The following is a 23,793-nucleotide window of genomic DNA, read 5'->3' as shown; positions in this document are numbered from 1 at the left end:
TTAAATAGAGCAGTGTGTACATGTTGACCCCCAACTCCCTAACTATCCTGTACCCCTATCCTTCCCAGCAGTAGTTCTATATGGGGACTGCACAGGGGCAAAGAAAACCTCTTGCAAACATTAGCAGTATATAATTGATTTTATATAGGAGAGAACAAAAGCTGAGTGTCCAAATCAGGTGTGATTTCAAGCTTAATGTTTTCCCCAAGACATTGCAATCACTTTGGGAAGATCAAAGTTCTAAAAACGAAATGAATTTAAATGTCATTAACAATAAAATGTAATTTCAAGGAATTTTAAAAATAAATGGGACTGCTCCTTCATTGAACAGATGCAACAACTGTAGCTCTGAAAGGGGGAGTGACCTGTCTAAGGTCACACAGCAACTTAGAGACTGAGTTGAGCCTGGAGCACGGGTTATTTGATTCCCCAGTTTAATTTTCTGCGGCCGTACGTGTTGTTTCAAGAACTGTTGAAAACAATTCTTAAAATGAAAATGAAAAAAAAAAAAAGAATTCTCATGACAAAGCCTAGAGCACTTTGGAGGTGGTGGAGGAATTTGCAGAAGTGAAAGGGCTTGAGGGTGTGTCAGCTCACAGGATTTGTGGGCTGGGCAAGGAATGGGAGCAGGAGGTCAGCTAGCCAGGGAGCCTGCTCTCGGCGGTGGTCCTGGGGTTCCTAAGCCTCCACACATCAGCAGGGCAACTTCTGCAGGCCTTCTAGAAGTCATCTTCCTTTGTCAGAGGTGCTGGCTGATGACTGTGAACGCTTTCATGCTGGGCTGGAGGATCTGTACCCTATCCCGTGTGTCTCTGTGTCTGGTTAGACTCTGGAAACCCAGCAGGACTGGGAAACCTAACTGAGTTTCGGAGCCAGAGAGAGTTGGGTAGAATTCTGATCCTGACACCTAGGTGCTACAGAATGGATCTAAAGTTTCTAAACTTCTGCATCTTAATGTATAAATAAGGCTAACTGTACTTTCCTCATAGGTTTAATTGGGAGGATTAAATGGGGTTATAAAAAGTCTATGATTCAGGGAGTGCCTGGCATATGGTAAGACCCTGAAGGGATGGGGAGAGAGGGAGGGGTAAGGCAGGGAGGCAGACAGGGCCCAGTTCTACTGTTAGAGCGCAAGCTATGCTTAACCTTGACGCTCAGTTTCCTCAGCTGTAAAATGGAGACACTGCTGATTTCATAGTTTCTAAGGATCAAAAGCTGTCATTACTGCCTTAAGGAAACTCCTAAGTCACTGGGTGGGGGGTACTTACACCCATGCCCAACTCTGGGAGACCAGATCAGAGTCCTGGATGGGAAACCTGGGGAGAAGTCTGAGAGGGAAAGTCTGGGAGGGCTTCCTGTAGGAGGTATTTGGAATGGAGCCAGGAAGAGGAGAGTCTGGTGAAGAAACCAGGTGGAGAGAGAGTTTGTGTAGGAGCTGGCTGTCCTGTGAAATAGGGTCAGGCTGTGGGTGGGGAGGGGTGGTTGGAGGTGGAGGTTTCTTGTGGCTGCAAATGTGGGGGCCATGGGAGCCATGGACCCATGGGACTAGGAGGAGGCCTGGGGACTCTGACTTCTGCAGAGGGATACTCCTGAGCCAGAAGCTCTGATCTGGTAGGGAAATGGCCCTCTCCTTTGTTTCCCAGGGTTTCCCTTGAGGCTCAGCTGGCAAAGAATCCGCCTGCAATGTGGGAGACCTGGGTTTGATCCCTGGGTTGGGAAGATCCTCAGAGAAGGGGAAAGGCTACCCACTCCAGTATTCTGGCCTGGTGAATTCCATGGACTGTATAGTCCATGGGGTTACAGAGGGTGCTTCTCTTGGCTTTCCAAGATGATCACCTGGGAAACCAGGGAAGGAGAGGGCAGCATAGGAGCAATGCCTTGGGGAATCTTGGCCTCAGGCTGGAATTCTGTTGGGAATGCAAAAACACACACTGCAGTTGTGTTGCCATAGAAGCCTGCCTAACACTCCTTGGGGCTAAACAGGTTCCGGCTGGCTGGGACCAAGCCCAATTCCACTTTCCAGGTCAGCAGCTTTGTCACTAGACCTCGAGTTGTGTCACTGTGATCTGTTTTGGAGTTGTCTTAGCCCTTAGAGACCAAGGAATCCCGGAAGGTACGTTGGATATTGGGTGGTAGGTAGTACCGACCTGACCTGACCTGAGCTGCTCTCCTACCCTCTCTAATACACACACACACACACACACACACAATGGCATAGACTGAGTCAGTGATTAGTGAATTCATTCATCATATGTTGGAGCTTTCTAAGGCTGCAGACATAGTAGTCAGTAAGGCAGTCAAGGTCTCTTCTCTCATGGGCTTTCTTTTTTTTGGGAGGTGTCCCCTAGGTCTGTCTGGATTACTAAGTAGAAGAGGTCATTTAGATGTTCAGTGAATGAATATAATATATATTGTCAGGAAGCATTTAACAAGAGGCTTCCTGTGTGCTGTTTTGGATCTGTAACGAACCCTCTGGCCCTTATTGATTCCTGAATATTCAGGAATTAAGAGGAGAGGCACGCCTTTCCAGGGGCTGAGGAATCCAGGCATTTCTCATTACAGTGATAAGTACCCTCTTCCTTTTTATGAGCCAAATGGTAAAAGGTGATTGTTTGCAACTCTCTCTCTTTGATAGGGATCATCTTATGTTTTGTAAATCTGGAATTTTAATCTGTTTTTGCTGAGAATAACCACCTTGTAAGACAGTATATATGCCCAAGCCAGGTTGATTAAAACACCTTTGCTCCATCAGAGCTTTGGTCCCCGTGTCTTTCTTTCTTCCTTTCTTCTCTCTCTCTTTCTCTCTGTCTCTCTCTGTTTCTGGCTAATTCCTTGGAGCGCGGAGGCCCGCTGAGCTCACTTTCTTGCCCGGGCTTCTAAGACCCACTCGAGAGGGCGCCTGGAGGCTATGTGCAGCAGCGCGAGCCCTAAGAACAGGACTCTATTGGCTTTTCGCTTAAACCGGGGGATATCAGCCTCTTTCTCTCTCTTACTCTCGGAACCACCAGGTTCCGGTCCATTAAAGGACCAACAAGCGCTATCAGCCTCTTTCTCTCTCTTACTTTCTTATCGTCGACTCCGGACCACCAGGTTCCGGTCCATTAAAGGACCAACAATATATTTTTTGGATTGCTAAATAAAAGAAGAAAAATTTTGGGGGGACATTTCTTCTGAGTTATTCAGAAGAGAACATCACTGAAAATAGCATGCCCAGGCTTTGGACTTCCCCCAGACTTGAGGTCAAATCTTGCAGGACCTTTACATTCCTTATCTGTAAAATGGGGTAATGTTGCCTTCCTCCTGGGTTATTTTATGATTATAAATATGTAAGAGATCTGACACTTCGACCATTAGTGGGAACCCAACAAATGAAAGCTGACATCATTATCACCATCATTCATTTTCCACATCACCACCTTCACCATCATCAAGGAGGGCAGGGAAAAGGGCCCTGGGTTGGGAGCTGGGGAAGCAGAGAGGGTGTCACGGGCAGTGCTCAGTTTGCACGGCTGGCTTCCTTGGAATTGGATTTGCAAGCTTCTGGTTTGCATTGAAGCAGAGTTTTGCATGTTATCCCTTTATTACAACCCCAGAGACTCCTTCTTATACTCACGATCACCACCTCTCTCTAGTTACCCTCAACCCTTCTGAACGATCGCTCTCTGCCTTGTGAACACATCCCATGGGCTGAGTGGACACTGCAGAGGACATAGAGATGCATGAGACATGGTCCCATCCTTACAAGTTCCATGGGCCGCTGGTCCTGAAGATGGTGAAGGAATGGGGAGGCTGCACATCGGGGAGGGGTGATGAGAGTTGAGCTAACATTGATTGAAAATCTACAACTGTCGACTTACCTGATCATCAGACCAGTCCTTAGGTAGTTGCATTTTCAGCTGTGGAAAAGGAACCTCAGAGGGGTTAAGTAGTGTGCCTAGCTTCACACAGTTGGGAAGTGGTTACAAAATTCTTTTGATCGCATTCAGTATCCTCTGGCCTTCAGTCACACTGGCTGCAGTAGGTCATGCATCAACAGGCTTGGTCAATCCCACCAGTGAGGAGTCCACTGCGTTCAGTCCAGTCCACTTCAGAGCCATGTGGACTTGGGCACTTACCCATCCCTGCCTGGAGGGATAAACTTACAAACTATTTGTAAGTTTCCATGAGGGGACCTTCACAGTCCACATAGTAGGTCTTAGGACGTGTGTCTGGGGCCCTGCCAACCCATCTATTGAACTTCCACCACCATTTCCCAGGTGACAATGTCGACTGCACTTGTCCAAAGCTTGAGCTTTGGGGGTCTTTTCTCACAGCCAGCAGAAGTCTCTCTCTGGGGGCTTCTTCCTGTTGGTGCTGGTCATATCCCAGGGGCCATACAGATGAATTGGAGAAGGAAATGGCAACCCACTCCTGTATGCTTGCCTGGACAATCCCATGGGCAGAGGAGCCTGGCAGGTACAGCCCATGGGGTCACAAGAGTCGGACACGACTTAGCGACTAAACCGCCACCAACCACCACCATACAGAGGAATGTCCCTTCTTCCTCTGGCAGTCTGTACCTCTTCTCCAGGGAGCATACTGTCAGTGCCAGCTACTTAAGAGGTCTGCAGAATGTGGTTTGCATTCATCTTCTTATCCCAGACATCTCTTTGCATTGGCTCCCATCTGTCCAGGTCCCTCATCAGAGTCAGACAAGAGCCAAACCCTGTTCTCCAAGCATGGTATGATGGGAGGGGAGAAAACAGATTCTCCCAGATTTGGATCTCCTGTTGAGGACCACAGAGGATTTCATGGTGGCTTCATCACCCTGTTGCTGGTGTGAAGATGTGTGTGTGCGTGCATGTGTGATGAACAAAGGTAAGGTGATGGGGGTAAACTGTGTGTGTTCAGGGGGAGTCTACACATGCCCTCTGAGGCATCTTCTTTGGGTGGATGCCCTGCCAGACAGAGGCTGGCGCAGGAATAGGAACCAGACATAGACTCTAGCAGATGCTGTCCTGTCTGCAAGAAGCTGTGGTCTGATGCTAAGGTCCAGCAGCTCGTGGTGAGTGTGAGCTGCAGTCTGCTAGAGCAGAGGGTGCTAGGGTCAGAAGGGAGCTACTGGAAGTGCCTCTGAGTCACCTTCTCGCTTCCCTTCATGTTGGACTCGGCCAGGCAATCAACTGCCATATACTGTTGGTTCTTTCTTCTTACCATCCTCTCCCCACCCTGCTCCTGGCACCCCACAAGCCTTCTCACTTGTGTGCTGCAATAGCCCCCTGTCTAGTCTCCTGCCAGTTTTAGCCCCTACTGTCTAACCTACACATTGCAGCCCCCTGAATCTTCCTAAAGCACTGCTTTAACCGTGTCTTCCTCCTGGCCCACATCTTCCTTGGCCCCTGTGACCTATAGGATAAACTGTCTGGCGTTTGAAACCCTCAATCCCATCCCCTCCTCCCCACTTGGCCTTGCTGTTTCATAGGAAACCTGTTCTTATCCAATAACTTACTGAATTTCACATATTTCTTTTCTAAACTCACTTCTATCAAGCCCAAACTCATTTTGTTTTTTTTTCAAACTCATTTAAAACAGCTCTTCTCTGCCTCTGAATTCCTATATCCTATATCTGAATCACTCATTTATCTGAGATCAATATTTCCTTGATAAGTAGAGAAGGTAGACTTTGACCAGGCAGGATTTATATTTATACAATGGCTGTGTACACCAATATCTTTATACCCCTATAGCCTCTATATTTCTACATCTCCTTTGTGTACATTGGGGTTACAGTAAGTAGCGAACATCTGTTGTTTTTACCTGCCCAGCATCCCTTCTTCTTTTCGTGAATTACCTTCTGCTGCCCTTCTTCTATAGAGTTTGAGAGGGGCTGACCACCTTGTCCCCTACCTGGCTCACAATCTGGTATCCCAGTCCCCCCGCTACTGTGATTGGTTCCAGGAGGAGCATGTGACCTCAGTCAGTCCAATGGGAGTCAGCTTTGGAACTTAAGCCATAAAGACTGGGAAAGAGACTCTCTCTTGGTTGCCATCCTTGCTGCAGCATGGACATGGTCAGCTGAGAAGGAAGCCCACAGGAAGGAAACAGTCAAGGGAAGGAGAGAAAATCTGATGCCATCATCAAGTCCCTCATCTGGCTATACCAAAGCCAAATATACATCCCAAACCTCCCAATTATGTAAGCAAATAAATGCTATTTCATGCTTAAGCCCATTTGACTTGGGTCTCAGGCACTTGCAGTCAGGAGTCCTCAGCAGTAATGAGTACCTGGGTGTCTTGGTTTGGATGATTTAGCTGTGTGTGCACAGGGACTTGTGTGATGTGCATTGAAGGGTGGCATGCACGTGGCTGTGGTGGGTGGGAGAGGTGGCACTACCCTCACTCGGACGGTGTGTGTGTGTCTAAGCGGGGAGGGAAGGGGGTTAACTAGCTGTTAGGATCAGAGGAAATGTATGCACACAGGGTGGGCATGTGAGTGGCTGTTTGTTCTTGACTCCTGTGTGTCCTGAGGGCAGGGGCTGAGTTTGAATTTCATGTATCCAGGGAGAACCCAGCAGGTGCTCAGAAAATACCTGCTTATCATCTTTAGGCTCTACCCTCTGGAGAAAATCCCCATTGTTTTCAGATTGAAGCCAAATTCCTTGGACTCCTTGAGTGATATATAGAATCATAAAACTTGTGTTAATGTTGAGGCTGACTATCCCCACCCCTAATAACAGGAGAGGAAACAGATCCATATAGGAGTCATTTGTCCAGGCATAGCCAGATGTCACCAGGTGGAGTCTTTACTTCCTTCTTCTCCAGCAGGTGGGGACAGAGGTGGGCAGGGCTGGCCTTGGGCACTTTTGAGGAGACCCCCCCACCCCGAGTCCTGCTTCTCCATGGGCTGTGGTTGCATTTATGGCAGGTGATTAACCTCACGCTGGATGTTTATGGTAGAATTTCTGGGAATTTATTGCCAGCTCCCATGAATCTTGATCTCTGAGCCCTTTCTCCAAGGTGGGCTGGGCCATAGCTTCTTGCATCTCATTTCTTTCTGTTCCTCCCTCAGCTCCTCACTGCACCAGAACAGAATGGTCTCCCCAAGCCAGAGTTTCCCTGCCAGGGTGTCTGGTCACACCAGCTGTGCCAAGAGTGAGCTATACCTGTGTGATGCATTGGGCCCACCAGCTCTGTGAGTGTCAGAGCGAGGCTTTGCATGGCCAGAGCACACCTAGTCCCAAGCATTTACACCAGCTTACCATGCACAAATGATCATTTCCTGTGGGCCATGACTCTTGACTGCGGAGAAGGTTTGGAACAGCCTAAGAAGTGGCTGTTTCCCGGGGTGAAGCAGTGAGATCTGGAGACCGGGAGAGCTCTCAGAAGATCACGCCTTGCCCATGACTTTTCACCACCCCACCCACACTGTCTAACTTTCTCTTCTGAACCAGATGTGGAAGGGTCACAGCTCCTGTGTATCAGGAGAGCAAGAAGGGACCCTTCCTCTTAACCCAGGGCTGGACTGGGTGCCTGGGCTAGTGTGTCAGAATGTGCCCTACCCTGGGACTCTGATGAGCATGAAGCATCAAGGCATTCAAAGGTTCTTTTTTTTCACATTGAAGTATAGTTGATTCATAGTGTTGTGTTAGTTTCAGGTATACAGCAAAGTGATTCAGTTATACATGGACTTATATATATGCTTTTTCAGATTCTTTTCCAACATAGGAAAGATATTGAATATACTACAAGATATTGAATACAGTTCCTGCTGCTATACAGAATGTCCTTGTTGTTTAGCTATTTTATATACAGTAGTAGTATGTGTCTGGTGATTTTGAAGTGTAGAGCTGGAGAAGACTTGAGAGTCCCTTGGACGGCAAGGAGATCAAATCAGTCAATCCTAAAGGAAATTCACCCTGAATATTCATTGGAAGGACTAATACTGAAGCTGAAGTTCCAATAGCTTGGCCACCTGATACGAAGAGCTGACACATTGGGAAAGACCCTGATGCTGGGAAAGGTCGAGGGCAAGAGGAGAAGGGAGCGATGGATGATGAAATGGCTAGATAGCATCACTGACTCAATGGACATGAATTTTAGCAAACTCTGGGAGGGAGTGGAGGACAGAGGAGCCTAGCATGCTGCAGTCCATGGGATTGCAGAGTGGGATACAACTTAGTGACTGAACAACAACAGTGTGTGTTTGTTGATCCCAAACTCCCAATTTATTCCTCTCCAAAGGTTCCTATTCAACCCCACTAGTTGTGGGTTTTTAAGGGGGTACCTGGGGGATGTTTTTCAGACCACAAAGGGCTCTTTTCAAGCAGATCCCTTGATTTCTCTGAGGCCGGGGAATGTGGGCTGAAAAATGAATACTCAGAAGTCCGTCACAGCCTGAAACTTCAAGCAATGTTGTGGTAAGGAAGCTCACCTCAGTATCCTTCCCCGCCAGACCTCCTGCCTCCCCAGAGGGCACTTGGACTCAGTGCTGACACTCTGTTCTTCTTCCCATCAAAGTACGATGCTGTCCTCAGCCCCTCTCTCTCAGGCCCTGCCCCTGGGAGTGTCAGTTTGCTGATCTGAGGGTGGGCTTCAGGCTGCTAGACCATCAATATACCAAGTTAGTGACTAAGGACTCCTAATACTCACCTTTCAACAGAAACCTTCAGGCTATACCTTGCTTAATTCATAGGAGGCTCCTACCTGCACTGAACTGGTATGAAAGGAACCAAAAAGCTATCTCCCCACACTGTTTTGGAGCTTCCCTGGTGGTTCACTGGTAAAGAATCCACCTACAATGCAGGAGATGTAGGAGACTCGGGTTTGATCCCTGGGTCAGGAAGATCCCCTGGAGGAGGGCATTGCAGCCCCCTCCAGTATTCTTGCCTGGAAAATCCCATGGACAGAGGAGCCTGGCAGGCTATAGTCTGTGGGGTAGGAACACCACACTGTTTAGGGTATTGTCTGATAGGCAAATACCCTAAGTGGACGAGTGAATGAATGTGTGAATAAAAACAGGAGGGAATAAAGGCCTGGGGTCCCTTCCCCTAACTCCCCACCTTGGTAGGTTCGATCCCTGAGTCGGGAAGATCCCCCGGAGAAGGAAATGGCAACTCACTCCAGTACTCTTGCCTGGAAAATTCCATGGATGGAGGAGCCTGTAGCCTTTGTAACCCATGGCTACAGTCCATGGGGTCGCAAAGAGTCGGACATGACTGAATGACTTCACTTTCCAGGCCACAGGTAATTCTCAGGGCTAGGGGTGAGGGTAGGCATGGGGGCTGTAGTGGAGACCCAGGTCCTTGCAGTTCCTTTCCCCCTCCTGCACTCCTGTCTGGTTACCTGAACACACCTTTAGGAAAGCTTTCTTCTTGCAGTGGAGGTATGTAGGCAGGTGGGCTGTGCAACTCCTTCCTTAGGGACCCATCCTCCTGGGGAGCCAGTGACTCCTTGTCCCCCGCTTCCCATCACTCAGACTTCCTGCATGTTGTCCTCACCTCTATGAGAGGGACCCATATGAGTCCTCTCTCAGCCTCTGTCTGTGTCCCTGGAATGTCAGGCTCTGGGGACTGGTCACTCTCTATCTTCCTTCCTAAAGGGCAGGTATCTCATTCTTTCTGACCGGGGACCCTGAAGTGCTCTGGACTTGGGCTGTAGCCTATATCCTCTTGGGAGAGGAGAAAGGTGTGTTTCTGGAGGTCTTCATGTGAGAGCAGAGCCAAGGCCAAGAGCTCAACCCTGGCTGCTGCAAGAAAGCTTTTAAAATGTGCAGGTGGGCTTCCCTGGTCTCTCAGTGGTAAAGAATTCATCTGCCAATGCAAGAGACATGGGTTCAATCCCTGATCCAGGAAGGTCCCACATGCCTTGGATCAACTAAGCCCGTGTGGCACAGTTGTTGAGCCTACACTCGAGAGGCAGAGAACTGCAACTACTGAGCCCATATGCCACAACTACTGAAGCCCGTGACTCCTAGAGCCTGTGCTCTGCAACCAGAGAAACTACTGCAATGAGAAGCCCGCACACTGCAACTAGAGAGTAGCCCCTGCTTGCCATAACTTGAGAAAAGTCTGCACAGCAATGAAGACCCAGTGCACTCAAAAATAAATTAATAAAATCATTAAAAAAATAAAAGAGTTTTTGTATTAAAAAGAAATACAGGGACAGCCTGGGCGATTTTAGTGTGCATGCTCCAGAGAACAGGATTAAGAGGAAAGATGCCAATGACTGAGCTACACTTGACTGTCTGTCCAGTAGACGGCTGCTTCCAGTTTGGTATCAGTGGAGACGAGGGTATAAAGAAGGGAGAGCAGGCTGGAGACCTCATCATCTCCAGGCTGTAGACTTGTCTTCTTTCCTCCATTAGGAGGCTTACCTTCCTGCCTTTCTCCCCATTCTAATAATTTCTAACTACATCTTCTGTCAAAATAAAAAGCTTGGTTTGGAGGACATTCGTGGTTGTCCAATCAAAGCGTAAGTTCTGTGACAGCAGAACATGGATCAAGGCTCTCAGAGTCAGGAGGATTGGGAAGTTCTAGTCCAAACCCCTACCTGAGCTAGGAATCCTCCTAAAGTGAACCCAGAGGACGGCTGGTTAGCACACCTTGTTCTCCAGACTTCTAGGGACAGGAGCTTGTTGCCTCTCTAGGCAGATTATTCCCATTCGGACTGGCTTTAATCATCAGAGCTGTGTTTATCACAATGACAAATAGTCACCATTTACTGAGCACTGACTATGAACAATTTTGGCCTTGAGGCACAGGGCATAAAAATGAACAATCAGGTCAACTTTATTATTCATGATGTGGCTTACTGATGGGTTTTCCCACCATCTGTGGCTTTCCACTTAAATTGTTCTTGCTGTCTCAGCACTAAACTCAGATATTTCCATGTCAACAGTAAGACTCAAATGCTAATCTTTTAAAGTGACTTCAGATCTTTGGAGACTCTGCTCTGGTCACTAACCTAGCGGCAGGGAACCTACCTTCAGTATCTAAACAAAATCTTCCCTTCTGTCCCCTAAATCCTATGCTGGTCCTCAAAGTCCCTACTTTATATATGTGGCTGATTCATGCTTTTGTGGATTGCCTTTTTTTGTGACAGCTTTATTGAGCTATAATTCACATACCACACAATTCAACCATTTAAAATGTACCATTCAATGGTTTTTACTATTTTCACAGGCTTGTACAACGATCATCATAATTGAATTTAGAACATTTTCATCAGCCTTAAAAGAAACTCCATATTTTTACCAATCACTTCTATTCCCCCCAGCCTGGACGTAGTTTGGCAACCATGGATCTGCTTTCTGTCTCTATAGATTTGCCTCTTCCTGGACATTTCATACAAATAGAATCATGCAATGAATGATCTTATGTGACTGGCTTCCTTCACTCAGCATAATGTTTTTCAAGGTTCATCTGAATTGTAGCAGGTATGGGTGATTCATTAGTTTTTACTGAGAATGGTGTACCATTGTAGGGGGATGTTGCATTTTGTCTCTCTATTCATCAACTGGTAGCTGTTTGCATTGTTTCCATTTGGCTTCTGTGAGTAGTGCTGCTTTGAGTGAGATGTTTTTGTGTCACCAGTCCTGACCACTGAGAAGAGTGTGTTCAGACCATCTTTTCGGAGGATTGTGAATGACTTATGATAAGAGCTACCCCGCTCACCCATCTCTGCCCTCAGCCTTGACTTGAGGCCTCCGGACCTCCTTGGTGCCATCCTGCACCATCACCATCAGGGTGGAGGGGGCGAGCATATCCTCCTACCCTCTTCTGATTTCCAGGAAAGGCAGTTTGGAGTAGAATCTGGGTCTGGGTAGGGCAGTCACCAGAAACATTTTCTCTTTTTTTGGGTAGGAAGCAGTGTGCAGACCTCAGTGGCCAGAGACAGCTTTACAAGTTGTCCCCTCAGGCCATCTTGGTCCCATTTTCTGTTCCCTCATAACTTGGCCCTAGTCCTGGAAGTGAAGTAAAGTGAAAGTTGCTTAGTCGTGTCCGACTCTTTACGACCCCATGGACTGTAGCCCACCAGGTTCCTCCGTCCATGGAAATCTCCAGGCAAGAAGACTGGAGTGGGTTGCCATTCCCTTCTCCAGGGGATCTTCCTGACCCAGGGATCAAACCCAGGTCTTCCACATTGCAGGCGGATTCTTTACCGTCTGAACCAACAGGGCTTCCCTCTATTGCTTCCAAGCCGGAATCCCAGGCAGGGGCCACGGGGACCAGCACGTCCGGCCTCTTCTCTTGCATCTGAAGCTGGGTTTCAGGCATGGGGGAGGGGTTGGCTGGGGCTCTGGGCAATAGGGAGCTGACGAGAAAGAAGCAAGCACTTTCCACCCTGGTTTGTTCTGGGCTGCCCCAGCAAAGAGGAACTTCCCCTGGGTGAGATCTGGGCCTTCTTACAGCCTGAAAACCATAGGGTCCTTGTAGCCCGCTTTGTCTTCATCTTAAACAAAAGGCACTCCTGCAACTAGGGAACCCGGCGGCTGGGGCTCGGGGTGGGAGGGCTGAGATTTCGGGGAGGGCTCTGGGCTGCAGTTCTGTGCTCAGGACTTTAGGTAAGGTCTCTCCCCTCTGAGTGAGCCCAGGTCCGCTGTGTGGACCACGGTGTGGGGGAGGAGAAGCAGGGAGCTGCCCGGTCCTCCCTCCCCGGGCCTGCCATACCTGTCTGACCAGCCCCTCCCTCTCTCCTTCCGCCTGCTCTGTGCCTGGTTTGGCACCGGGCCCATAGCCCTCCCTTTGGTCTCAGGAAAGCGAAGTCTCTCAGCTCGGCTCGGTGTGGGTGTTTGTTGGGGAGGGGGGAACTTGCATTCACATCACTCCTTGGAAAACTAAGCATTGTTTAAAGGGGCTGAGAGAGGGCCTGGTACAAACAGGTACCGCCTGGTTCTGTGTGGCAGGACGCCAGGCCTGGGGAGGGTGGGAAGAGAAAAGAGGGAAGGGAAGAAAGGGACGTGGTCATTGTGTCCCCTCTGAGAGTCTCTGGGTTTGTCTTTCCGGAAGGGACTTCAGAGTACATTCTTTTGTGTGTATGTGTGCATGGTCTGGTATGTGTGATCTGAGGTGGCTTATCTGCATGTCTGTCTTTTGGGATTTGTCTGTCTTCCAGGGAGAGGGTTTCTGGGTCTCGCCGTCCCTCTGTAAGGGTCTGTGTGCCTGTGCTCTGGGTGCCCGGGATGCCTGCTGGAGAAGGACGGACAGTCATCCACTCACCTGCCCTGGGGACAGGCATGGTAGCAGTCACCTTGGTTGGGGCTTGTGGGCTACGGGCCGCCTGTCCCTCTCCTCCAGGGAATCTGTCGGTTTCTAGTGAACAGCCACCCACTCCTCTCCATTTCATGCCCCGCAGGATCTATCAGAGAATCCAGCCCCAGCCATTAGGTAATTGCTACTGGAATCTCTGCCTTGGGGACCTAAAACTTGTGCTTTCCACCCACAGCCTGCTCCACCCAGGCCCTGAGTGCCTTATTCAACTTCCCATTCTCCAGCCTTCTGCAGGTGCATGAGGTGCCCCAACCTGCTCTCCTGACTCATTTTCTTAATGGGTTTGGGGAGACAGGTGCAAGGATTCTTTTCCTTCTCCTATGGCCAGCGGGGGACAGGGGGGTGGCCGGGGAAGAGAAAGAGAAGGAGGGCCCACGCAGCTGCTGGTTGACTCACCGTTGGTGCTCCCCACCCCACCCCCACCTCACAGTCTTGCCTCTTTCCTGTGATTCACCCACTGGGGGCTATGGGAATGACTCCTACAAGCAGTGATGAGCAATGAGATGAAGCCCCCGATGCAGCCACCTTCTCTCCTGACCTCCCCCCAGCCTGCCCTTTAGCTCTTGTTCATCCTTCTCTGTGCCTTTCAGTCCCAAGAATCCTGTGATCTTGGGAGGCGAGAAAGACACCACGGCATTGTGTCCTGGAAAAGCACTGTGTTGGATGGATCTCACTTTAACTTTCACATACAGCCCCATAGCTAAGACAGTGTGTGTTCATTCATTCATTCATTCCATGAATATTTTCCCAGTGCCTCCTGGCACTGCACCAGGGGCTGAGGGCACAGCAGTAACTGAGGAAAGACCAGGTAAATGGTTGACCTCAGGTTCAATGATTTGGAACCCAAGTGTCCAGCCTGGGCAGACCTTTGTAATCACACGAAGTGGAGGAAAGAACACAGGGTGGTGTCTTTGGAGTATCGGCTGCTCAGAGGAGACTCAAATGCCAGGGGTCCCTTGCTGGCCCTGTTCCCCAGTCTGTGCATTTATTTCCCATGGAAGGGAAGGAGATAAGACCCAGGATTTGGGGCTGCAGTGGCTGGGCAGCCCCAGGCAAGCTCTGTTACAGGGAGCTTGTAGAGGCTGGCAGAGAGTGCTTGCACTTTTACATTCACAGAATTGCCTTTTCCTGGGCTCCAGGGTGGTGCAGGCGTGGGCTCCGGGGTGGGAGCAGCTCTCTGCTGCCCCCACCTGAGTCCGGCCTGTAGGTGGCAGGTGTCAGGTTAGGCCCTGCCCCCCTCAGGGCCTAGCCACTCAGCTACAAGGCCAATCCCCTCCTCATGGGCTGGGCTCTGTTTTATAAAAGGCCATCGGGGCGCTGTACCCCACCGAGAAGCAGCTTCTCAACTCCTCGACTCTTACTCAGCTTCGGCCTCCTCGCCTCCTCTTCAGCCTCCATCATGTCCATCAGGGTGACCCAGAAGTCCTACAAGGTGTCTACCTCCGCCCCAAGGTCCTTCAGCAGCCGCTCCTACACCAGTGGGCCCGGTTCCCGCATCAGCTCCTCGGCCTTTTCCCGAGTGGGCAGCGGCAGCAGCTTTCGGGGCGGCCTGGGCACCGGCATGGGTGTGGCTGGGAGCTACGGTGGGGCCCCAGGTTTGGGGGGCATCACAGCTGTCACCGTGAACCAGAGTCTGCTGAGCCCCCTCAAGCTGGAGGTGGACCCCAACATCCAGGCCGTCCGCACCCAGGAAAAGGAGCAGATCAAGACCCTCAACAACAAATTTGCCTCCTTCATCGACAAGGTGAGGGTTCCCCTCTGCGTGGCTGGCAGTGCCTGGGGCTGGACCAGGATCCCAGCCCTTTCTCTTGGTCACCCCACCCTCCATGGGCACATCTCCAGCCCCTCACTGGTGTCCTGCTGGGCCCCACCCACTCTGGCAACATTCTGCCTTCCAACCAGTAACTTGGCCCCTCTGCGCACTTAGGTTTGGGCAGGGGAAGGGATAGGGAGGGATCTTAGAGGCTTCTGACTCTAAATCTTGGGGGCCCCCTGCCTCACTCGCCCATCTCACCCCAAGTCTGTAAAGCTCTCAGCCTCGAAGTGTTCCAGGTGTTTAGCTTCGGGTGGGAGGGGAATTCCTCTCTCAGGATCACCCTTCTCCCTAGGCCCCCAAGGGCCTTTCCAGGAGTGCTCCTGTGCTTTAAAAAAATTAAAAAAAAAAAAATAGGAATTTGATAGGATTCTAGGAGAAGGAAGCAGCAGTCTTGATTCAAGCAGGCAAATATTGATCCAGACCTTTGGCGTCCCAGGGATCTGAGAGTTGGGGGCATCAAGATGAGTCATAACTTGGCCAGGGCCCCGGGAGCTGACCTTGTGGGCGGGGCCGGGCGGGGCAGAGACCCGCCCCCACGGAGGGGTGAGGGGCAGAGGCTGCAAGCTGGAGACCCGCTCCTAGTCTCCTGGGGAGCACTTAGCACCTGGGGTTTCGGGGGTGGGGGTGGGGGGTGTGTCGGGGTGGAGTGGGGTAGGAGTGGGGTGGGGTGGGACGCCAGGGACTGGCTTCAGGAAAGCCCATGCAGGATTCAAAGTCTGAGGGCGTGGGACACCCTACCCGCGTTTCACGTCCTTTTAAACCCCAGGATTTATGGTTTCAGATAAGGCGCCTATCCGCCCACGCCCCTCTCCCCTCCACCGCTCACTCTTCCCTCCTCCGCTCCGCCCCAATGAGCTGGCTCCACTTTCCCAGGGAAGGCGCCAGGCCGGGTTTTGTAGCCTGGGGTTGGGAGGGGTTGTTGCTCCCTTAAGGCCCCAGGGCCCCCGGCGCTGGAGGACGGGTTCCTTTCTGCTGACTGGCTCCTGGGAGGCATTGTGGGAACGGAAGGAGGGAAATCCTGGGGCAGATTGGCGCCTTTAAGAATTGGAGTCCCCTGGGAAACCGGTCCTCCCCTGTTTTTGGGGAGGGCTTGCTGGTTCCTTGGCCTTAAGGACCCTTGACTTGACTTCTTGACTGCCTTTTTCTAGCTCTGGGGTCTTCCCAGTGAGTAGTTAAGCAGAGGCCAAAGGTCCCCAGTGCTCTACCCTTTCCTTTGATGGACTAACTTGCTAAATCTGATTTCCTCATCTACAAAATGGGCTCCCTAATCCCTTAAATCCAAGAGGTTTTGCCTATTCAAGCATATAATGTATGTAAGAGCTTAGCAGTGCTTGGCCTACATTAAGCAGCCTAATAAGGGTAAATGTTATAATTACTTATTTTTTATAATTTTGGGACAGAATGAGCTGGGGAAGAAAGGGATTTACAGAGATGAATTTGCTGGATCTGAACCAAACCCTTAAGACAAACTTCTCTTTCAAGTCCTCCTAATTTAAAAGTAGTTCCAACTTTGGGTTAATTAAAAAAAAAAAAAGCATTCCTCTTCTTGGAACCAGTTTATTCTTTCATTAAAAAAATTTCTCTTCCAACATGGCTTAATTTCATCATAAAATCTGGATTCCTCGAACCCAAGAAACCTAGGACCTTTGTGTTTTGGACAGGAAAACAGGATTGTGGATTCAGGATGGAGTAGGGTGGGGTTGGATGTTGGAGAACTTAAAGAGAGGGCTGTGGGGAGGAGGGTCTTCAGTTTGCAGACAGATTTACCTAGTTGCTTACCCTGCTTACCCTCTTATCCTGCTAAAAGTGCCTTTGGCACAGAGATGGGGTTTGGGTAGGGCTTGCCTGAGATCTTCTAGGCCATTGCAGGGTTGAGGAGACCTGGGCTCAGAGAGGGGAAGCAACTCAAGATCAGTAGCAGCATTAGGCTAAAACCTAGGTCTTCTGGCCAGTGCTTTCCAGACTGTAGGACTGAAGTTTCCCTGTAATCTATGAGTCTCTCAAAGCCACTCCAAAGAATAATCATGATTGTTTGATATGAACCATCTGTATTTCTTTCAATCATGAAAAGTGTTAATCAAAACTTGGCTACTTTTACTGATTTGTAATATACAATCTCAGTCAATAGTACCTATTTTTTTTCCTGAAAGTATAACTTCAACATAATTCCTAGATATTTACTTCCAACCATGTACCCCCTTATCTCCCTGCAGCCCAGCACTAATGGAGTTCTGGAGACCCAACTGCTTGGGGAGTGGATTAAGGGAAAACAGTGCTTGCTGTGTGCCAGACTTTGAGCCCTGGCCTGATGTGACTGTGGACTTTTCTGCCCCATCATACAGGTGCGGCACCTGGAGCAGCAGAACAAGGTTCTGGAGACCAAATGGAACCTCCTGCAGCAGCAGAAAACTGCCCGGAGCAACATAGACAACATGTTTGAGAGCTACATCAACAACCTCCGTCGGCAGCTGGAAACTCTGGCCCAGGAGAAGCTGAAGCTGGAAGTGGAGCTTGGCAACATGCAGGGGCTGGTGGAGGACTTCAAGACCAAGTGAGCCTCCATCCTCCCCAACTGAAATCATCGCACCTTGCCTGGCCCCTTGGGACCAGAGGTTTCAGACCCAAGGCCCTCTGCTTTTTGGGCAGTGCAGTCCTATATAATTAGGGTGACCCCAGGACACTGTAGGTTTATGTCCACTGTTAATAGCACTTCCCCTCCCCCTTCAATCGCAGAACTATCTTGATTTGGACAACAAATTATCTTCTAGAGTTTACATAGTAAATCTAAGATGGGAGACAGAGGTAGCCAACAGGCCTTTGTTGTATATTAACAGCCCTTGCCCCATTTCTTCCCTATCCCTGATTTCCTGCATGTTCCAGAAAGTTCTGTCAAAGGTCTCATGTCAGTCACTGTTACTAGCTCTCTTCATATGCCTAATCCAATATATATTTGTGGGTTTGGAGAGACACTTCCTGCTCTAGGCTTCCTCACTGACTGGGCATGGCGTGGGGTAAGGCTGGAGAGACAGTAGCTGGTTGGGGCAGAATGACCAGACCAACAACCATCTCACATCTTTTTACATTTCCATTAATTGAATTTTCTAGATATTCTTGCCCCCCTCAAAAGACTCATGGCAACCTCACCTTTCCCTTTCATCCTCTGATTCTATGTCTCTGCCTTATTAGGTATGAGGAAGAAATCCAAAAGCGCACAGACATGGAGAATGAATTTGTCATCATCAAGAAGGTGAGGGAGCACCCCTCCCCCCACCAGACACAGAAGGCTGGTGCTTAGAGACTCAGGCTGGAGGCTTTCTGTTCTTAAATGTTTCTAAGTAATGGGACAAAATTTGGGTGCCTCCTAGGTACTGAACATAGAAGGACAGAGTTAGGTGCATTTGGACAAAACTATGGGTGGCTCAGAGGTTAAAGCGTCTGCCTGCAATGCAGGAGACCCGGGTTTGATCCCTGAGTTGGGAAGATCCCCTGGAGGAGGAAATGGCAACCCACTCCAGTATTCTTGCCTGGAGAATCCCATGGAGGGAGGAGCCTGGTAGGCTACAGTCTATGGGGTCGCAAAGAGTCGGACATGACTGAGTGACTTCACTCATGGGTGTTGGGACATGGTTAAGAAAATGGAGCAGTAGAACTGGAGGTCCAGCTATAGAAGGCTTCCAGGACGAGGGGGAGGGGGAGAAGAGGCAGGAGGAGGAGGAATGTGCAGGAAGCTGAGGTAAAAGGGCTGGGAATACAGGTGTGGTGGGGCAGAGACAGGACTGGATCATTGAGGTGGGAAGGCAATTAGAAAGTTCTAAGTATAGGCCACTGGGTGTCCCCGGCTTGGAGTCAGGAGTGGGCACTCAGCTTCGGCTCCCCTCTCCCCACCCCGTAGGATGTGGATGAAGCTTACATGAACAAGGTCGAGCTGGAGTCCCGCCTGGAGGGGCTGACTGATGAGATCAACTTCTACAGGCAACTGTATGAAGAGGTACGTTCTTAGTTGCTGGAGACTGGAGTTCCTTGGCCCCGTCAGAGGCTCCTTCCAGCCCCGCCAGTGCACCAACAGACAAGGGCCCAACCCGGAATAATTCCAACTGCCAATAGTAACCTGGCATGGATGTCCTTTATGTTCTGTCTCCCCGCATGAGGGAGGGTTTACTACCCCATTCACAGATGAGAAAATGGCCTCAGAGAACTAAAAGAGGCTGTCCAAGGTCATCATACATAATGCAGAGTGGTGACCCGGCTATCTCAGACCTGCCCTGTCCCAAGGGTTTAGATAGATCCTTTGGGCCGTACGGGAGCCCTCTGGGGGGGCACCAGCAGGGGCCCCAGCTCTGGGGGTAGCTGAGAGTGTGGAAGGGCTCTGCCCCTCTGGTCTCTCACCCAAAGCTGGGTTTCCTTTTATCCTGGCCTCATTTCATCTTTACTTCCCTCCAAGTTCCAGGTCTTCGACCCATCTTCCTTCTTTAGGAACTTTGCCTTCTCTCCCGCCCTAACTGTCTTGTCCTCTGTGGAAGGCCCTTCTATAGAAGGGACTCTTGTGTGCAGGGCCAGGGCCTCACCTCCTCCCCTTCCTGCCACAGGAGATCCGTGAGATGCAGTCTCAGATTTCTGACACGTCCGTGGTCCTGTCCATGGACAACAACCGCAACCTGGACCTAGACGGCATCATCGCTGAGGTCAAGGCCCAGTATGAGGAGATTGCCAACCGCAGCCGGGCTGAGGCCGAGACCATGTACCAAATCAAGGTAAGGAGCAGGGTCACAAGCTGCTGCTCCCCTTTAGGGTAGTGCTGGGTGCTAGTCCTTCCTTGGGGGAAAAGTGAGATTTCAAACTCTGCCTGCTGGGAGTGGGGCTGCCGAGTCGTGCCGGGGGACAGGGATGGGATGTTCCAGGCTCAGAGGTATGGAGCCCAGTGGGCGTGAGATGACCTGGGCTCTGGTGACTTGGCTGAGGGTACTCTCTCCTCGGAGGGACCAGGGGTCCCCTCTCAACCTCACTCCTTGTCTCACCTCTGCAGTATGAGGAGCTGCAGACACTGGCTGGGAAGCATGGGGATGACCTCCGTCGCACGAAGACAGAGATTTCTGAGATGAACCGGAACATCAGCCGTCTCCAGGCAGAGATCGAGGGCCTCAAAGGCCAGGTATGGGCTGGGCTGGGGATGGGAGAGGGTCCTGGGACACCTCTGGGTGGGAGGAGATAGTACAGAAAGGAGTGAGGTGTCTGGGGGTTGGGGAAAAGGATCCTGGGAGTTGGAGGGGTAGCTACAGTCCAGACTGTTCTGGGAGGCTGAGGGGTCAAAACAGGGGTCACAGGGAGCTGGGCAGGTAGGCTGGAGGTCCAGGATGGGTTCCCCAAGCTTGCTTTATCTGTCTTATAAATCAGGGTGCTTATATATCAGATGCCTTAAGGGGTTTAGAAAGCAGAGATCTAGTCCTGTTGGGAGTGGGGATAGTACTGTATAGCATCCCAGGTGAGAAGTGTGTGCAGGAGGGATCTGGAAGCTGCTCATATTCCCCCATTTCGCTTTCTGAATCTCACTCACCAGTAACATTTTCTTCCTTTTTTTAAAAGAAATTTTATTTATTCGGCTGCTTTGAGTCTTAGTTGTGGCACGTGCACTCTCTGTGTCTTGTGGGCTGAGAGTAAGTAGCTGACATGTAGGATCTTAGTTCCCTGATCAGGGATCGATCCCCTGCATTGCAAGGCAGATGTTTAACCACTGGACCATGAAGAAAGTCCCCTCTAACATTTTCCTGGAATAAGGCGGGTGGAGTTGGTTAGTCCAGGTCATGGAGAGGGGGTCCCTAAAGGAGGGGAAAGGGAGAGTGGGTGCAGGGGGAGAAGGAGAGGAAGCAACCAAACTCTGCTTTACCTGCTTACCTGTCTGCTCCCCCCACAGAGGGCTTCCCTGGAGGCTGCCATCGCTGACGCTGAGCAGCGTGGTGAGATGGCTGTTAAGGATGCTCAGGCCAAGCTGGCTGAGCTGGAGGCCGCTCTGAGGAACGCCAAGCAGGACATGGCACGGCAGCTGCGCGAGTACCAGGAGCTCATGAATGTCAAGCTGGCCCTGGACGTGGAGATTGCCACCTACCGGAAGCTGCTGGAGGGCGAGGAGAGCCGGTAGGTGTGGGGGTTCTCTGACCACCCCTGGTGCACCATCTCTGGAGTGCGGGAGATGGGACCTGGGTCCTCAGGGCCGAGGGTTGGTCCTGATATTCCATGTGTCCTCTGGGTACAGGCTGGAGTCTGGGATGCAGAACATGAGTATCCACACCAGGACCACCAGTGGCTACGCAGGTGAGTGTCCTCGTCTTGGGGGCCAGGGCAGGAGGGCAGCTCCTATATGGTTCCCTCTAATACAGCTGAGGAAGCTGGGGCCCAGTTAAATGTCCTGTCCAAGGTCACACGCGTTTGTGCACGTGTACTCGGTCACTCAGTCGTGTCCGAGGCTTTGCGACCCTACGGACTGTAGCCCACCAGGCTTCTCTGTCCATGGGATTCTCCAGGCAAGAATACTGCAGTGGGTTGCTGTGCCCTCCTCCAGGGGATTTTCCTGATCTAGGACTCGAACCCAAGTCTCTAACATCTCTCCAAGGTCATATAGCTAATAGCAAAGCCCTGTCCCACCCTGCTCCTGGTTTTTGCCCAATCATCTTGGAGAAGTGAACCAGGGCCCCTGGGGACCACTTCTGGAGTGTCAGGGAGATAAGGGGAATAGCACCTGATGTGAGCATAGCCTCGCATATTCACGTGGCTGTCTCTTCCCGACCAGGTGGACTGACTTCGTCCTACGGGACCCCTGGCTTCAACTACAGCCTGAGCCTGGGGTCTGGCGGTGGCCCCAGCTCCTTCAGCCGCACCAGTTCCAAGGCTGTGGTTGTGAAGAAGATTGAGACCCGCGATGGGAAGCTGGTGTCTGAGTCCTCTGATGTCCTGTCCAAGTGAAAGGCTCCTGCGGTCCCTCCCAGCCTTCCCCCGCTCACTGGCTCCTGCAGATAGAGTTGTGCGGGGGAGCATGTGCATGGGAGACCTGAGGTTTCGCCCCTGTCCTCCGCCCACACCTGGGGGGAGTCGACTGCCTGGGGTTGCCCCTTTTGCCCATGACCCCAACTAAAAGCCAACGTAAGCGTCTTTTTCAGAATAAATCCAATTCGAGTATCTTTTTTCAGAATAAAGCTTCAGTTGGCTCTGCCAACCCGCTATGCTGTGTGCACCCCTTGTTTGTGAGGTGGGGAGAGAGGTTGTCAGGAGGCCTCTCTCTGGGATCTCTGGGATCAGAAGCTGGGGTGGGGGGCCACGTGGAGGAGAGTCTGGCCTCCTCCAGGCTGTTCCCAGAGAGACTATTTTTGCTGAAAAACTCATTGATGCCTTGGTCTCAAATACCCCACTTGACTTTTATCTGTGCAGCAAACCTTGTTGGGGAGCAGAGCAGGTTTCGGGTGGGAAGATGAGGAGGGTTTCCTTTCTGTAGACCTCACAGGTGATTGGCATCAGGATCAGGCCCAGAGACACCAAGTAATTGGCCTAATTAAAAATCAGGTATTCGAACCCTGGACCATCCAGTTCTCAGGCCTGAACTCCTCAACCAGGCACATGGCGTTTTCTCGGTGGCCAGAGATGCCTTTGTACCATCTTCATTCCTTAGCACCTGGGGACAAGGAATCCGTAGGGATGCAGGAAGTTCCTGCAGAGATCTAGAGTCCATTCTCAGCAGCTGGGTGTGTCACACCCACAGTTTCTAGAAGCCAAGATGGGATAGGGACTTGGCATGGACTCATGCCCCCTTCCTGGCTCCACTCACAGTCTAAACCACCCCCCATGGCTCCTCGCCACTCTTTCCCACCCATTTACCTGCAGTGTTTATGTGATATACAGTGGAGTATGTAAAGGGTGTGTGTGTTCTGTTTGCACGTGGAGGGTGTGCTGTGTGTATATGGGTGTGGGTGGGTTCTGTGGAGTGTGTATAGGGGTTGTGCTTATCTCGTAGGAACACGGTCTCCAGGGTTCAGGGCAGTAGCAGGGCGTCTCTGGTACTTGGCTCTGTAGCCACTACCACCACTCCTGGAGTTCTGGGCGGATTCGCTGGCCCCTCAGTGCTGCTGGACCAAGTGAGTCCTTACTTAGCACGGCTGAGATGGGGGGCGTTTTCAGACTTTCCCAAACACCAGAGGAGAACGAACAGGTGGGGGCTGTCTCACTACCTCCCTTGCTGCCCACCTCAATGGAGCTGCTTCCAGACCCAGCCGAGGCACTCTGCCTGGACCAGAGCCTGTGTTCCGTCCTTTGTCACAAGAGAGGACTTCACTCTTTGATGATAAAACTTAACAGCACCATTATCCGGAGCAGCGACTCTTAACTACTGTGGCAGCAGCTCTCAGCACGAACTTCATTTTTATCAAGACCTGCAGACGTTTATATATATACAAATGAAAGAGAAAGTTCATAAGACAATATCAGCCATCTGCCCTCTGTTCATATGTGACTGGCCGTCTTACTGGGAGCCCAGAAGATGGTATTGGGACCCGAACAGGCTCAGCAAGCACCCAGTGAGAGAGATCTCTCCCCCATTGAGGCCCCAAGTCAGCATTTTCAACTGTGCCCCACAGGTGGAAGCCAACCCCCTGCCTTATCAGGCCTTGGCCCTGGGGCTGTGGGCACGTGGTGGGGGGGGTGGGTGGGCAGCCATCAAAGGTCCCATCAAAGCTCTCCTGGAGTTTCCATC

The 23,793-nt window shown here is 50.9% G+C and overlaps 1 protein-coding gene across 1 annotated transcript; it reads left to right on the top strand.

The window, feature by feature from the left end:
* The first annotated feature begins 4,825 nt into the window (after positions 1-4,825).
* Positions 4,826-22,273, top strand: KRT8 (keratin 8). The gene is made up of 10 exons (XM_043447052.1): positions 4,826-4,857; positions 14,552-14,990; positions 17,405-17,613; positions 18,249-18,309; positions 18,955-19,050; positions 19,649-19,813; positions 20,086-20,211; positions 20,971-21,191; positions 21,310-21,368; positions 21,844-22,273. Exons 1-10 carry the CDS (start codon positions 4,841-4,843, stop codon positions 22,014-22,016), a joined length of 1,566 nt encoding a protein of 521 aa, XP_043302987.1. The 5' UTR covers positions 4,826-4,840; the 3' UTR covers positions 22,017-22,273.
* Positions 22,274-23,793: the final 1,520 nt, after the last annotated feature.

This window comes from Cervus canadensis, chromosome 25 (genome assembly GCF_019320065.1).
Source record: "Cervus canadensis isolate Bull #8, Minnesota chromosome 25, ASM1932006v1, whole genome shotgun sequence".
NCBI lineage: Eukaryota > Metazoa > Chordata > Mammalia > Artiodactyla > Cervidae > Cervus > Cervus canadensis.
The sequence above is the reverse complement of the archived record's forward strand: the minus strand, read 5'-3'. Positions and strand labels throughout refer to the sequence as shown.